This window comes from Montipora foliosa, chromosome 9 (assembly GCF_036669935.1).
Source record: "Montipora foliosa isolate CH-2021 chromosome 9, ASM3666993v2, whole genome shotgun sequence".
In the NCBI taxonomy this organism is placed as follows: domain Eukaryota; kingdom Metazoa; phylum Cnidaria; class Anthozoa; order Scleractinia; family Acroporidae; genus Montipora; species Montipora foliosa.
Window position 1 is genome coordinate 32,462,389 of NC_090877.1, and position 14,992 is coordinate 32,477,380.

The window sequence follows — 14,992 nt, forward strand, 5'->3', positions numbered from 1 at the left end:
CCAATTTGAAAGAATTGCCGCGTACGCTGCGAATCATTCGGCGACTAACCCAATAATGTTATGTCGTGTCCAAAGTGGCAGTGGAATTCGTAGGCCAGAGAAGAGAGGCACCGTCTTATCACAAAATTATGACAGAGATTCTTGTCAGTCCTAATGTTATACTGTACCGTGCGTGATGATAGTTCAGAATTTTGGATCAAATTTATTTGAAGGTGGCTGTTTTTGAAAGCTTATCGTGGACACAGCACTTGCCATTTAGATAGCATTACCCTAGTGATCAGTGTTTTCAGCATAAAGAGGGCTTTATATGTCCGTGCCAAAAGGTTGAAGGACATAATTCAGTATACTATATCTTCCGACCTCAGAACCTCCTGTAATCGGTTCTCCGACGTTGGTCTCGACATCTTATCTTTTCGCAGTATTCAAGTTTCCTCGCAGAGTCGATAATTAGTCGAGGAATGAAAAGTAATTTTGTCGCTACTATTCTATTACAGAGACCACGCGCTTATATATACGTTCCCTTTTCTCTATTATATTTGGTTCTCTACGTAGTTTACAAAGCTTGATCGCGTTTTTCATAATGTGAGCTCCTTCGAACTGAAGACCATTCCTCATGACATCGACCACTTGCCGTCAAAGGAAACAACTCGCTATGATATAAGCAAAACGTTACCAAAGATGTTAAAACAAGGAGGGGCGCACCATAACTGCGACACCGAAATACCCCACGATAATCAACATAAACGAACTCATATGTCGCTTCTCAATTATGGTTCCAATGTCCATGCAAGAGAACACATCGCTAATATCGTGCGTAAGATCAACCACTAGTGACCGCGGACTTGGGAACAGCCCCATTTACGTATACAGTAGCCGAGGCACAGCACTCGAGAAGCAGTGCACAATATGTTGACGTTATTTGGTTAACACGTAAACGTTCCTGAGTGAACCAGAGCTGCCCACTCGTGCAGTCGTCAGGTACAACGATCTTTCATAGAATGGGACAGGCAAAACTATTGAACCTGTTACCAGAAGAAAAATGCGCTTTCATACTGCGGCTACAAATATAGTGACATCGTCGAGGCGGTCAAAGGTTCCGGAAGATCTTAGGTGTAAAATGTTTCACCTTTCCTTCAAGGTGGCTTACTTTCGCCTTTATGGAAAATACTTACTGATCATAAATACTTACTGTTAAAACTGGACAGCTTGATTCGCTTTCGTCGTTTACGTTTGATTTCCATTGACACACTGGCACTTTCGCATGTCGCGTTCCCAAAGATGTTTACAAGGAAAGAGTCGTTCTACTGACAGAAAACACGTCACGTGACCATGAAGAGACCAATAAGAATCAGGTATTCTATTGATTTGTCCGTAAATATTTTTGGAAGTGAAGCTATTTGTCCACTTGTTTATGCACGTAATTTCAACAGTGATTTGTAGTAAACAGTCAGCCATCGGAAGTTAAGTGAAGTTTGTGGGAAACTTTTTCTTCTCAAGTTCGTAACATTTTTGGTAATATTGTGGCCACTGAGCGTTATTCCAAATTTTGTGTCGTGCTCTCTTCCCTATTCTTTGACATCTAAATGTGGGAAACTCTTGGGACAGAACAGATGCGTATGTATCGAATCGGATCTAATCCTCATCCACACCCTGAAAGTATCTTCAAATTTCATTGCCGTTCGTGTGATTTCCCTAGTCTTGGCCAAAATTAAAGGTTGATTTTCACTAGCGAGTAAGCGCAACATACGCAGGGTTCTTGTTCTAAAAAAAGACCCTTCTGATCAAAATACTTCACTGAGTGTAATTTACTTTTGCGCATGCGTGCGTCGCTTAGGAAAGAGTCATTCGTCGGCTCCTCGTGATATTTTGACTTCATATTCAAAGCTTGTTATCGGAAATGTTTGATATCACATTTGCGCCGGCTTAACCGGAACTGGGCTGAGCTAATTTCATTGTTCTTACTACAATTGTAGTTTCAACACTTATTATCGCTAGATGATACTACGGTGTTGTAATGATTCAGAATGATATTGAAGACAAAAATCGGTAAAATTTAGGATCCCAGCAAAACTGAGCGAATACCTATCTGCCTAACTCTGATAAATACTTATCTCCTAACTCCTCAACCGAATAATATTCTGTTTGTCAAACAATTATCGGCGATTATGAAAATGCATCACTTGCACCTTTGTTCTTTACGCAGGAACAGATAATATTAATAATTTGAATGAAATCGAAATAGTTATAACTGATGTCTTGGATAACAAATGCGAACATAAAGGAGTCTATTGTTAAGAAGAATAGATGTTGATATTGCGGGTTTACCAAAGATAAAAAGAGACAAAAAGAACAAGTGAAAGAATACGAAAGTTTAAAAAATGAGCAGAATTATCTAGTAAACAGGAAGTGGTCGTCGAAGTTTCGAGAATTACTGATGACCATTCAAAAAGTGACGCAAAAAGTTATTGAATCACGCTACAATGTTTAAAGTTTAAATTGAAGAGAACTCCACCGCTGAGGTGGTCAAATTTCTTACCTCGGAAAGTCAGCTTGGATAGTCGAGCACTAGAGTAACCTCCATGACAGTAATAGACATCGGTTGTTAATCAATGGGAAGGCATTGTTAAGAAGCAATCTTAACTACTTTCACTGGTTTAATGTTTGGAGAATCTATTGAATAATTTGAACGCTGCTGTTGCCCTAACTCGTTTTTCATGGTCGATGTGCCGCCCTAAAGCCCAGCGAGAAGCGGAATAAATACAAGGCTTGAGTCTTTTAGCATCATCTGGAAATTGGTCAACGAACTAACTTAGCGCATCATTCATTGAAATATTTGTGCCTTTTTCTTCTTATACTCGGTTAACTTACCATCATATTTAACAAGTCCATGTTTACCCTCTCTCAGCTATCTGTTCCTATCCCAATTCCTGAGCAGTTGCGATATGTTTCCATTAATATCCTTTATGCTAATGAAGGACAAATAAAACTCCGACTTTTGACCCCCTTTGAGCAGCATGTAGACTTAAAAAGTCGCATATTGCGGTAATTTATTTCTTAAGCTTGTACATTTGTTTTCCCATTTCAGATCATGTGATGTTACTCTGGAGAACTTTTTTTTTTTCAAATGTCGTCTTGTGTACGTGCTTATGTACGAATAACTTATGAAAAAACAAAAGGAAAATTTTCTTGAGAACATCACGAGGTCTGAAATGGGAAAACAAAACGTACAAGCTAAAAGAGGTCAATAGCCCTCTTTCGATATATTAAAATTCAGTCCTAAACGAAAGGTATCATCTCTGGGGAATAAATATCCCGAGAGCCTCGAGATGATGTCTTTTACTGTCTGAACTGAATTTTAACATACTACAGTGGGTGGTGCAAGTCGCCTCCCGCTTGCCTCCCGCTCGGGGAAAATTATCGACTTTAGGCCTGGGTCCTAGGTAACAACAGATATAAACGAAGATGGCGTCTGGAGATGACACGATTCCTGAGGGAAATTTTTCCTGTTTTTACCCTCTGAACTACATCTGTGAAAAAGCAATGTCGTGCTCAAAAGATTTTCTTCCATTTTACGCTTTGCATTGTCAACATAGAAGGACCAGGTGAAACAAGACAATTTGAAATCGTCTTGAAAAAGGTGTTGATATAACAGATATAACAGTTTCTCGCTCAAGAGAAGACATCATGTCATTTGGTGGGAGGTCATTCAAGAAAGAAGAGTTGCGCCTGAAAAAAGAGCTCCAGAAACTAACCAAACAGTCAAAGAACGAATTTGCTGTTTTAAATACCAGTGATAAGTCGAAGCTACTTGAAAGCAGCTCCAAGACATCCAAGCCAGCCAAGAAACAAATTAAAATAAAACAAAAAATAGCCACTACTCATGAAGACGAAACGAGTAATTCAGATGGAGAAATTCCTCCACCGAGTCCCTCTATTGATTTAGAGGCAGAAATGAGAACGTTAACGACACCTGGCATTGACGATGCAAAAGCAGCCCTTGGTGAACAGCAGGAATTGCAACGTTCAGTAGCTGTTGAGCGAAGGAACTCGGATATAATATCACGTTCAACTGGAGTTGCCTCTATCCGTTCGAGAGTGGATTTAAATGTTGTAATGTACGGCAAGGGATTAGGTGATGAAAACAATCCAATGGGAAAACCTAAGGTACATGCTACATCTACAGCTGTGCATTCCAATGTCTGAGCACAGTTAGCCTCCCATGCAGACGTTCTTAGGGCTTCGTCATGTGTTCCTCCCCCATTAATGTCTGCTGAAACAAAAAACTACTTCTCTTCGTGGATTACGGACCAATCAGAGGCTGTTTTCCAGTTTTGGGTAAACTTGTGTTTTGTATGGCATTCTTTCACAGCATGTGATTGGCTATGCATCGCACAATTAGTCAACACTGATTGCTTACTTTAAGTACAGTAGTGGGCAAACAACCGTAGAACGGAAGTGGTTTTTCATTTCAGCAGACGTTAGTGAGGGAGAAATGCATGACATTTAGCCCTAAGAACGTCTGCGTGGGAAGCTAGTCTAAGAGCACAGATGACTTACTCTCCTTGGTATATGGTTGTTCTTACCTATCTTGCCTTCAGACATTCCAACCCTTCCAATTTGATCAGGAATCTCCCGATTTGATGTGTTGCCTCCTGCTCTCCTGATTTTTGTAAGGTTCTCCCAATTTATCACGAAATTTCTGAAAACAAGGAAAACAGTTGCTTATCTTTTACAAAAAGTATTTTTTTTACGATCTGAGTGTAAAACGTTACGTATTACACTTTCTAATCCTATAATGTCTCGCTGAGTCTCTCCATTGAACGTCCTGTGTTGTGCAGACTCATAACGCCAGCACTCTTACTCCATTTAGCAGCTCCAAAAATAGTGGACAAACATTAGTAAGAATAAAGACCTTATAGAATATGACAAAAATTATGTCACAGTGCAGGAAATGCACAAGAGAAACTAAATTTGCAAAATTTCCTGGGGGGGATATCCCCAGACCCCCCTTGCACCTTTAGCACAAAAACATACTCCCTATTTTCCTTCAAAAGGGGTTGGAATGTCTGCCCATTGTGAACATAAATGTACATTAGCCCACTACATTTTGCTGAAGAGAACAGACCTGATTACAAAAGCAGGAACTGCAACATCATAAATCACTTTGCCAGCGGTGTGTGGGCTCTTTTTTAAACATCCAGCAGCACTCATTTAATTTAACACAAGTGTTTTTTTTATGTGGGTTCGAAATTGCTTCTCATGCATTGTTAGTCCAATTGAATTAAAAACCATTATGGAGCCAACTGATTGATGAAAAATGAAATTTTACTGGGTGAAATATGATAAAAAGATAACTTTAAAGTGTAAAATAATAAAACAATTTCACATGTTGACTGACACAGCTCCTTTTTAACTCATTCATGTGCGCAAGAGCAATGGTTGAGTTATTGCGGAGAGGGCATTTGGTATGGACTGTAGACCGTGGACTTTACGAATCTTCGCCAAAATGCCCTCAAAGCCCAAGCTGAGCCTGGGCATTTTTCTTCGACTTAGATGGCACTCGCACACTGCAATGGCGGCAGCCGATGCAACAACAATGGTATTTTATTGGATCTTCAAACAAAATATATCCTTTTAGAGCTCAAGAATGGAACGTCAATTCGATAAACAACACAAGCGGTGAAAAATGAATATCTGGAATCTTAAAAGCAACGAACAATGGACTTGGACAACAATTGCTTTTTTTGATTTGCAAAATCTTTCCCCGTCACAGCTCACTTAGTGAGCTGTATTTTTGAATATATTATTTCTAATAATTATGTTATGTACAACACTGAAACCAAATGGCAAATTCTCTGGTATCTTTTTCTGGTTGGTTACTCAGAGAAGGAATCGAGAACCTTGAGTGGAAGTCGGATCTGTTGTTTGGCTATTTATAAGTTTTGTTTATTTGTACTCAACTTTGCACAGTCTTCAAGTAAAAAAAGAATCTGAAATTTGATGAAAACTAAGACCTAAGACCCCGGGGTCTTAGTTTTCATACAGTACAATGTACTACAAAAAGTAATACCCCTTGTAAACAGTGGAACTTCTGGGAAAGAAACCTGGGAAAACTTAGCAATAGTCAGAGATTTGGGCGCTTACACAGACACAATGCCATGACATGCTTTGAGTGTTGTGTGACAGAAAAAAAAAGAGACATTTGTTGATGCTTGCTTACTGGCGCAGAAACTAAAAAATTAATAGGGTCTTTTGAATAACAAGACACTCAGTCTGTTTTAAACCCTTTGGTTGTAACCACTAAGAATTGCACGAATTATTTTGTCAACTACACACTTGTTATGCTATTTTCCAGTATCAAGACAAGTCCACAATTTAACTGTACGTCACACAAACAATAAATGGATGCTGTAGATGGCCAATCTTACTATTATGTCTGATAGGGGACTGAAATAGTTTTGCATGTAGGACATTGATTTTCTGTAAGTTTCTCTGCATTTGCCTCACTCCCAAGCTTATTTCTCATCTTTAACTGCAACGTTATTAAGTAAGGGGGTTCATCAAGTTGGTTGCTCATTTTGCATAAACATGAATGAGTTGGCTTTGATTTTACTTATGGTCTCTTTCTTATTACGGTAACAGTAAATTTTATATTTTCATTTCAACTTTTGATGTTCTCATATTGCTACAGGTGTATGTTTACATTCCTCTATGACCATGTATAATGTACATCTTTGTGAATTGTGACTTTTCCTTCTTTAGCGATCAGTAGTGAAACCACAGTCGGCACAATCAAGGAATTCTAAATCACCAGAAAGATCACCACTACCAGATGATGTTCCTGCGAAGAAACCAGCCATCATTGGTTCCCAGAGCACTGCTGTTGCAGTTCAACTTGCCCTTCGTCCAGCACCTAAGCCCCCCAGAGTAAGCTCAGGCTCTCATGCAGAATCAACTAGGACATGTGCTTCGTCTTTGAAGTATGACCTCTCACATCCTAATTTTAATTATGGTTAATTTTTTATTCTGCAGTACACAAGAAGAGCAATTCCTATTAGGTCCTTTAAGTTTGCTTTACATGTATTTCTAACAATAAAGCAACCAAAAGCAAAGCAGGAAGCCATTTTGTTTTTCTCAGTTTGCTCAGAAGTTACTGTTCTTGCTATTCGCCTACATGTATGATCTTTAGCCAATCAGAATGGGTAAAATGCACTGTTCACTTGAATGGTACTGTTATTGATCTTATGTAAGGAACAGAACTGGACAGCCTTCAGATACGTATAGTGTGGTTCAGTATGTTTTTCAGGTGCAGATCTTACAATATATTTGAGGATCTTTGGGGTTTTTTTAAAAATTATCTTTTAAAACTTGCTTTAGATCCTTAATGATTTTTAAAGGTTTTCAAAGGTTTTCTGACACTTGCTAAATTGTAACATACAGTACAATGCATTCGAAATCATTGTGCCTCACAGATTTGGCCAGACCTGGAAAGGATTGTTCAAATTCCTGAAAGGTGCACTGTCATGCTAAATAAGGTAGCTGTTTTTAGACCGGTCAAAACCGGATAACGAATATTAATAATTATTGGTACATGTACATGTACATGTACATGTACTTCAGCTCAAAAGTACAACATTCCCTGCAACCCTCTGAGAATTAAGATACATAAATACATGTACTTAATATACATATCAGAGCACAATTGACCAGATGGTGACTAAACAAACTTGCTCAAGCAAATTCCATTCAGGTTGAGGTTCCCATTAGCCATAGCATTCAATTCGTTTTCATTCCACCCTGATTTCTGACTGACTGGATTTACAAGAGCTATCCATGAATGCTGTAACTTACGTAGCACCTTCAGATGCAGAACAAATTAAGTTCTTGCTTTTCGCAGCTACATGTATGATTCCAGCTAGGAACAAACTCCACCCCAGCCTCAACAATGCCACTTCTAGAGTTTGCTCATGTCTAACGGCTGACTATATTTTACTGGTCCTTGCATGGGGGTCCCTGTGGCACCTGAAGGGTCAAGCTAAGATATTTTCTGACTTGCACTAATTAGAAGTCCTATATAAGAGATTGGTTCTGGGTCATTTCAAAGTTCTAGGCATTCGATTTCTGCCAGGCAGTGTCACAGTCATTAAATACTAACTATCATTGACAAATTCAAAAACCAACCAAAACCAACTCACAAACGTTAACTTAGGCTACTCACCCTCCCCCCCCCCCCCCACCCCACCCCCAAACTAACTTTGGTTTGCTTTTATACAAATGTAAGTGCAAACTAACAACTAGATCATAGCTTAGAGCCTCTAGATTTTATACAGGCATCTCTTGACACAGCCCCCCTTGGGTCTAAGATCTCCCCAAGCAAAAATCTAAGCAGCCACCTTTTTCAAAAATCAGTGAGATATATGTAAATACATGTATAGAATTTTTTTTTGGCACATAGACAGCTATTCATATTTAATTTTTTGTGACTTTTGAAGGCATCATCTCCAAACTTGAAAGTTTCAGTCGGTTTCCATCCTCTCCATCCTTGGCTGCAAACAACAACGAATACCTGTAGCTTCAGTGCACTTCAATAGCCATTGGCAACAAAACTACAGCATTATTTGTTTGGTCTTTGTTGATGCAAAGACGACTCTTATTGTTTTGAAGTTTGACTAAAATAGCACGACAGTGCCCCTTTAGGATCCATGAAGATCTCTGGAATTTTCTTAGGGGATTCTTGTTGAGACTTCCATAAAGATGTTTTAAAAGTATCATTAACCCCTTGACTCCTGAGGGTTCCCCATTGACGAGTAAAATTGTCTGGCATTAGACAGAGTAAAATGCTACATGAAACAGGCCTTCTGATAGGGTGCGATTAAAAAATGCAAATTATGCGATTTTTTCAGGGCAGATTGTGCGATTAGAAAGGCCAATTATGTGATAAATAATGTAAATTATGCGATTTTTTTCTCAGCAATTTTAAGCTTGTTTTATACGGTTTCAGGTTAAGAAAAACACTTTTTTGCTGCTCTAAAGACATTTTGAACACAAAGGAACAGTAATTATGTATCTCGATCGACATTAGTTGGGATAAATAAAAGTTGAAAAGTTGAAAGGACACAGCTAACATGCCAAATGAATGATCAAGGTGCTCGTCAACCACGAACTTCCGAAGATGGTCAATCACAATAGGGCCATAATGCCACACCCCCAATTATACGAGAGAAAACAGAAGACTCGAATGGTATGGGGAATAGGCTTGATGTTATAATTGTAAATAACACCGTTAAAATGTTTGCATTTTTATGAACACAGGGACTGGGAGTTATTCTCTCCGAACACACCCACCTCACTGATTGATGGAAATGCTGTGATTGTGAATGCTGGTGATGAAGACAGTCAAATTTTCAAGGAAAGGCTTGAAGTTAAATGGGAGAGTGATCAATTTGAATCAAATCCACATCAAGAGAAAAGAGCTACAGAAGAGAGTCATGAATATAGAACCACTGAGATTTCTGTTGATTATGAAATTCAGGAGACAAAAGAAGAAGGAGAGAATACAGAGGCCCAATCTGAAGACAAACAGGAAGATGCTGTAGTAGTTACAACCTCTTCCCTTGCAGTAAATATTGAAGAAAAGCAAATAGTGGAACAAGAGAGTGAAGATGAATCTCCTGTCAGTAGAATCCACTCTCAGATTCTTGAACTAACAAGGAAGATAAGCTTACCAGAGACAGGCTTGCTCAATCTAATTCGGGCAACTGAAGAAGCTGAAAATGAAGCCAAAAAGCAAAGAGAAGGGGTGGTAGCATCATCTTTATCTAAGGACAGCCTTTTAAGGAGAGCCATGGGTGACCATGGATCTTCAGATTTCAAACTTTACAGATCTTTAAGAAACTCATTGCATCAAGATCCCAAACAGGCATTCTCAAATCCTAGTTTATCCAAAACGTCTGCACCTGGTGATAAAACAAAGCTTCAGGCTGATGACTTAGCCCCGAAAACGTCTGTAGAAATGGAGAGTTTTGACACAGATGCAAGGAAAGAAAAACTAAGTACAGTGCTGAAAAGTGACAGTGTTGTGGAAGATGGCAATGCCAATATTCAAGTTGCAGCTGAATTGCCAAAGACTGAAGGTAAAGAAGATACAGGAAGAAGTCGAGAGACCACCAAAAGAGACCAAATAGGTGAGAAATATTCATTAGGAATACAATATTTTTTTGGCTTTAATGACCCACAGTAGATCATTCTTTACAGTGAGCATACAGTGTGACCTTTTAAAAGTAGGACAGTTTCAAATGGTCCTACTGACAGTTTCAGATGGTCCTAATGGTCCAGTACTGACATGGACATGAACATGGAATCTCCCAAACAACCCAGGAAAACAATGAAAGGTTTTGGTACAATTAATTTTATAGAACTTTCTGAGTACAAAAGGCTACAGGTAGCCTGCACTTTGTTGGAAGGAATTTTAGCTAATTGCCTTTAAAATTCACGGTGTTGCAATGATTTTTTATGTTACAAAATCTTGGTAAATATCCAGTTCAACTCTATAGTCCAAAGTCCAAAGTCCACATTGTGTGACCCAACCATATCATTAAATGCGATCATAGAATAGTTGTTCTCCTTTAAAACTGTTTTTAATGGCATTGACTCCAATTAAAACGAGTAAACAGATGCTTGATACAAGTTTTTATGATGGTATTTATTATGATAACAATACCGGTAAGATATGTTACCGACGCATGTCATGACCAGATATTGTATTGCATGCAACAAAAACCCCAAAACATGTTTCGGGCCAGGAAGGGTGCAGTAGCTTAATACATGGATTGTACATGTTGTATATTGCATTGGTGTGTTGTGTTTTGCAGCATCCCAACCTTTTACAATACTTCAAAGTCAAGAACGCACTAGCCGAAGTATGACCAATGAACAGGCTTTAGAGGTGAATTAACATGAATAATCATCTTTTTTCCATCTTCAATACTTAATGTGTAATTAATGGAAAAATAGCATAATCTTATGACAACAATCATGGTAAAACTTTAATGTCTCCAGACTGATAGGAGATAATTATTTCAAAAATGATAACACCTTGTTTCTTTTCTTCAAAAAGTCTTTCAAAATAAATTTAAAAACTGTATATAGTTATTATTTTTATTTCATAGGCACTTTAATGTTGTCTGTTCAATTAATATGAAGCTGACTATTATAGTCAATATAATAAATAAATAAATATTAATTATTACAATCAACTTCATATTAATTGAATGGGCAACATTAAAGTGCCTATGAAATAAAAATAATAAATTTCTATATTGTAATATTATCTTAAATTTATTTTGAAAGACTTTTTGAAGAAAAGAAACAAGGTGTTATCATTTTTGAAATATCTCCTATCAGTCTGGAGACATTAAAGTTTTTTAATTGTAAAAACTGATCAAAAAGTCATCATCAGTGGTTCCAAACGAAAAATACTATAGAATATCCTCAGGAATATTAACCCATTGACTCCCAGGGGTTCCCCATTGACGAGTAAAATCGTCTGGCCAGTTCAGGCTGCTTTGGAAGTCTAAGGGTTGAAGTGGTTCTCTTCAAACTTGGCACACTGTTAATTATTATTTTTTGCAATTGAAAACAGATGTCCTCATTTTTTTGACTCAACCAAACATCATTCACTGTCAATGGTAGGTAACTTTATTTCAACTTGGGTTGATGAGGCTGATTAGGACACTCGCAATACATGCTAATATGCCGCGAAAAGTAAAAATGTCATTAAAAAAAAAAAGGAAAAAAAAACAAAAACAATCAATTATGTTAACCACTTATAATTTGTGTGATCCGAGATTTAAACCAGATGGTACACATGGTAACCACTCCAGTGGCAACAGCAAGCTCCCTTCTTTCCAATTATAATTGAATAACTTTTATTCCTTCATTCTTCTTTGTAGTGCATTCAGTTGGCTCCAGAAGTTTTCCCTGAAGACATCATTAGCATCCAAGGCCACAATGTTCAGCTTGAATCCAAAGATATCATTGCTCCTACTAATAGCTCTGACTTTCTTCATCAAGAGTTGAAAAAACAATGGATTGATCTGGGACAGCATAAAAATGTGCTGTTTTTGGATACCTGGGAAGTAACAGATAAAGGAAAGGAAAACAAGGTATTAGTTTCATTTTGTGTGGTGTGATCTTCAAAGTGAAAGCGTCTTTTAAGAAAAGCTCTTGAACTTTTGATAATGAGATTCAGTTGTTAAAACTACTTTTAATTAAAATATTTTAAATACTTTATAGTATTTCAAACATTAATTTTAGAGGATCCTGGTGAAAATAGATGTGGAGAATCTCTGCATCCATGAATGATTCTTCTAAATCCTTTGAAGAAATTTCAGATTCCATGCTGATCCTTGCAGTCATCTTCATTTGGTTGCTCATAAATCACCTATCCTCACTAAAATTTGATGACTTTTTGAGTGATCAGTATACAGTGATTAATATTATTTTTTGTTTTATTGATTTCCGCAGGCCCATGAAAGCCATAACATTCATCACTTTTGTACCATGCCTTCCAGAGTGGAGCTTCCACCTCATCTTTGTAGGAAGACGAGAGATGAACACACAAGAGACAAGTTCCATAAAATAATGGGAAAAGCACCAGACGGAAATTTTAAGGTGGAGTGTTGACAACTGTACATGTATAATTATGGTGTCCCAAAGATTATTAAAGATCCTTGATAGCGCTATAAAAGCCCTGGCCAAATGAGAGGGAGAGTTAATGAGAGTTGAAACTCTTGCTCTCGTTTGGCCAGGAACTGTCTCATTGACTCTCTTACTGACTCTCGAGAGTTCTAATCGAATTTAAACCTGCACAAATTTTTCATGAGAGTTGGCGAGAGTCTTGTCTTGTTTGGCCACACACGAGAGTTTTAGTGAGAATTTTGTGGTCAGCAGTCACGTTTTATCCCAGGTGGCTCAGAAAAAAAAATTATGGTGTCAGATTTGGGGATCAAGGGCAAATGCCAACTTGGCTGACTATACCGTCTGGATATTTATGCAGAAAGGGTTTTTCCAGGTTCTCTCTTTTGTTTGCATGTGAACTCTCGGCAAAACTTTCGTCAACTCTCGCTCTTGTTTGGCCAATTCTCGATCACTCTCATAGACTCTCATGAGCTGGCCAGGGCTGAACACAGTGTTTGAGATAAATGTCAGTGTAAGACGTTTCACCAGTCGAAAACGCTACTATATTAAGCTGACGACCTGTTCCTCTCACGTGTATCTTCTGTTTTTTTTCAGTTTCAGTTTTTATTATGTATTATGTATTTTATTATGTATTTTATTTCTATAATGTTTGTATACCGTATAGGCTGATTGGTATTCAGCCATGTTCAAGATTGCAATAATAATTATTAATTAGATACATTCTAAATGAGTGTCGCGAAGAATCCTCTGACTGTTCTCCTCGGCTATCATGATTACCTGTCTAGTGCTCAGTGATGGAAATAATTTATCTGCGCTCTAATGCCACTGTACCAACCCTCCTCCCCAAAGAATAGGTATCCAACATGGGGCACAAACCTACTCCCTGAGATTAAGAATCATGCTCTATGGACTGAGCTAGCTGAGCATCATACACTTATGTCTTGAAATAAAGTCAATAAAATATAAAGTCCACCTCCACGCTGTAGTTAACTTGAAACCTTTATATAAAGATACACTGTAACATACTCAATCCTCAGACTTAACGGGACACTTGGTGAAGTTCATCAAAACTGAGTTTCCATCTACATGTAATTACTTACTCGCAATCCTAGGTATCAGTGTTGGTAATGAACCCAACCAGACCAAGTGGATTTCTTGGCTTCAAAAGAACAGGAGACATAATTATTTTGCCATCTTCCTGTTCAGTCAGATTCGTCCTTGAATTATATTGAAGATGTGTAGAAAAGACAGTGATTTTTTTTGATGAACTAACTTTAATGGCAAACTTCATCTTTGATGAGTACAATTTTCTTTGTTGGTCACTCTTTGAGATATACATGTACATTTATAACACTTTATTAAATGGTGTAACATAAATTTTTAGAAACTGAATTGCGGATATCAGATTTCCAGCATTTTCATTAGCTCGCCAGATACAGGCTATCAGTTCATATACCTGCTTACATGTACATCATTTTCGATGCAGTTACACCTTCTACTTGCATGACACTGATCGAGACTGTTGCCAAAACTGTGTTGATTTGAAACTGCTGCCAAAAGTGGAGCGTTATTCAAAACGATGGGGTTTCATCTGTCGTGTAAACAGCGAAACTGTGTTGATTTGGATACGGTTACTATTTTGGCCGGAAATTTGCATTGTCCAATTCCAAATAGTGAATTTAGCAGGTAGTGCAGCACTCGCTTATACCATCACACCTCAGATTTTGTGGCGAAAACGGTTCCGTGTAAACACTTCCAAACCGATTTTGATGCAGTTTCGAAGTCATGAAACTGTGTCGATGTGAAACCGCATTCATGTAAACGCTGCCTGATAAACCCCCTTTCTGTCCATGTTTACTCTGTTCTAAACTGGTCAAACTGGGACACTACAGTCATTATTACGATCTCACATTTTACATGTTCTCTTGACCCAATATAGTAAAATGGTGTTATTGTGGAATGATAAAGTATCATCGGTATTATTGACACAAAATAATGTGTTTGATAGCTGCATGCATACTGTATAATTTTATACTTATACCCATGAATCATGTTAAACTACACACCAAAACATCTAATACATGTAAGTTACAGTATGTATTATCCGACTTTTTGCACTAAAGTTTTAGCAAATGAATTGTAAACAACCAAGAATGTGGGACAGATTTGTGTGGGACAAGCATGCGGCAATGTCAGCACCTAAACTAGTCAAAGCTGTTCTCTACTGTGAAATAACCAACTGTACAATGGCTAACTGTACAATATCGTGGAATATTTGTACTCGTTTCATGCG

General features: G+C 37.9%; 2 protein-coding genes across 6 annotated transcripts in view; one reads left to right on the forward strand and one right to left on the reverse strand.

The window, feature by feature from the left end:
• Window positions 1-2,904, reverse strand: part of LOC137969799 (uncharacterized) — a 43,325-nt gene extending 40,421 nt beyond the window's left edge. Inside the window, exon 1 of one of the 2 annotated variants that reach the window (XM_068816166.1) lies at window positions 2,869-2,904. In XM_068816166.1, the coding sequence (XP_068672267.1) occupies window positions 2,869-2,889 (21 nt within the window). In that variant the 5' untranslated portion in view covers window positions 2,890-2,904. Of the gene's footprint in view, window positions 1-1,189; window positions 1,284-2,868 lie in introns of those variants that run through there. The other variant, XM_068816171.1, reaches the window with a different exon arrangement.
• The window catches only part of LOC137969798 (uncharacterized), an 86,660-nt gene that overhangs the window by 23,610 nt on the left and 48,058 nt on the right, over window positions 1-14,992 (forward strand). For 2 of the 4 annotated variants that reach the window (XR_011116724.1, XM_068816163.1), the window contains exons 1-6: window positions 3,463-4,164; window positions 6,763-6,980; window positions 9,313-10,184; window positions 10,872-10,945; window positions 11,952-12,164; window positions 12,526-12,672. Coding sequence is in view for 3 of the 4 variants with exons in the window: in XM_068816163.1 (XP_068672264.1) it covers window positions 3,685-4,164; window positions 6,763-6,980; window positions 9,313-10,184; window positions 10,872-10,945; window positions 11,952-12,164; window positions 12,526-12,672 (2,004 nt within the window). In the remaining variant the exon portion in view is untranslated. Of the gene's footprint in view, window positions 1-3,442; window positions 4,165-6,762; window positions 6,981-9,312; window positions 10,185-10,871; window positions 10,946-11,951; window positions 12,165-12,525; window positions 12,673-14,992 lie in introns of those variants that run through there. The other 2 variants (XM_068816164.1, XM_068816165.1) reach the window with 2 other exon arrangements.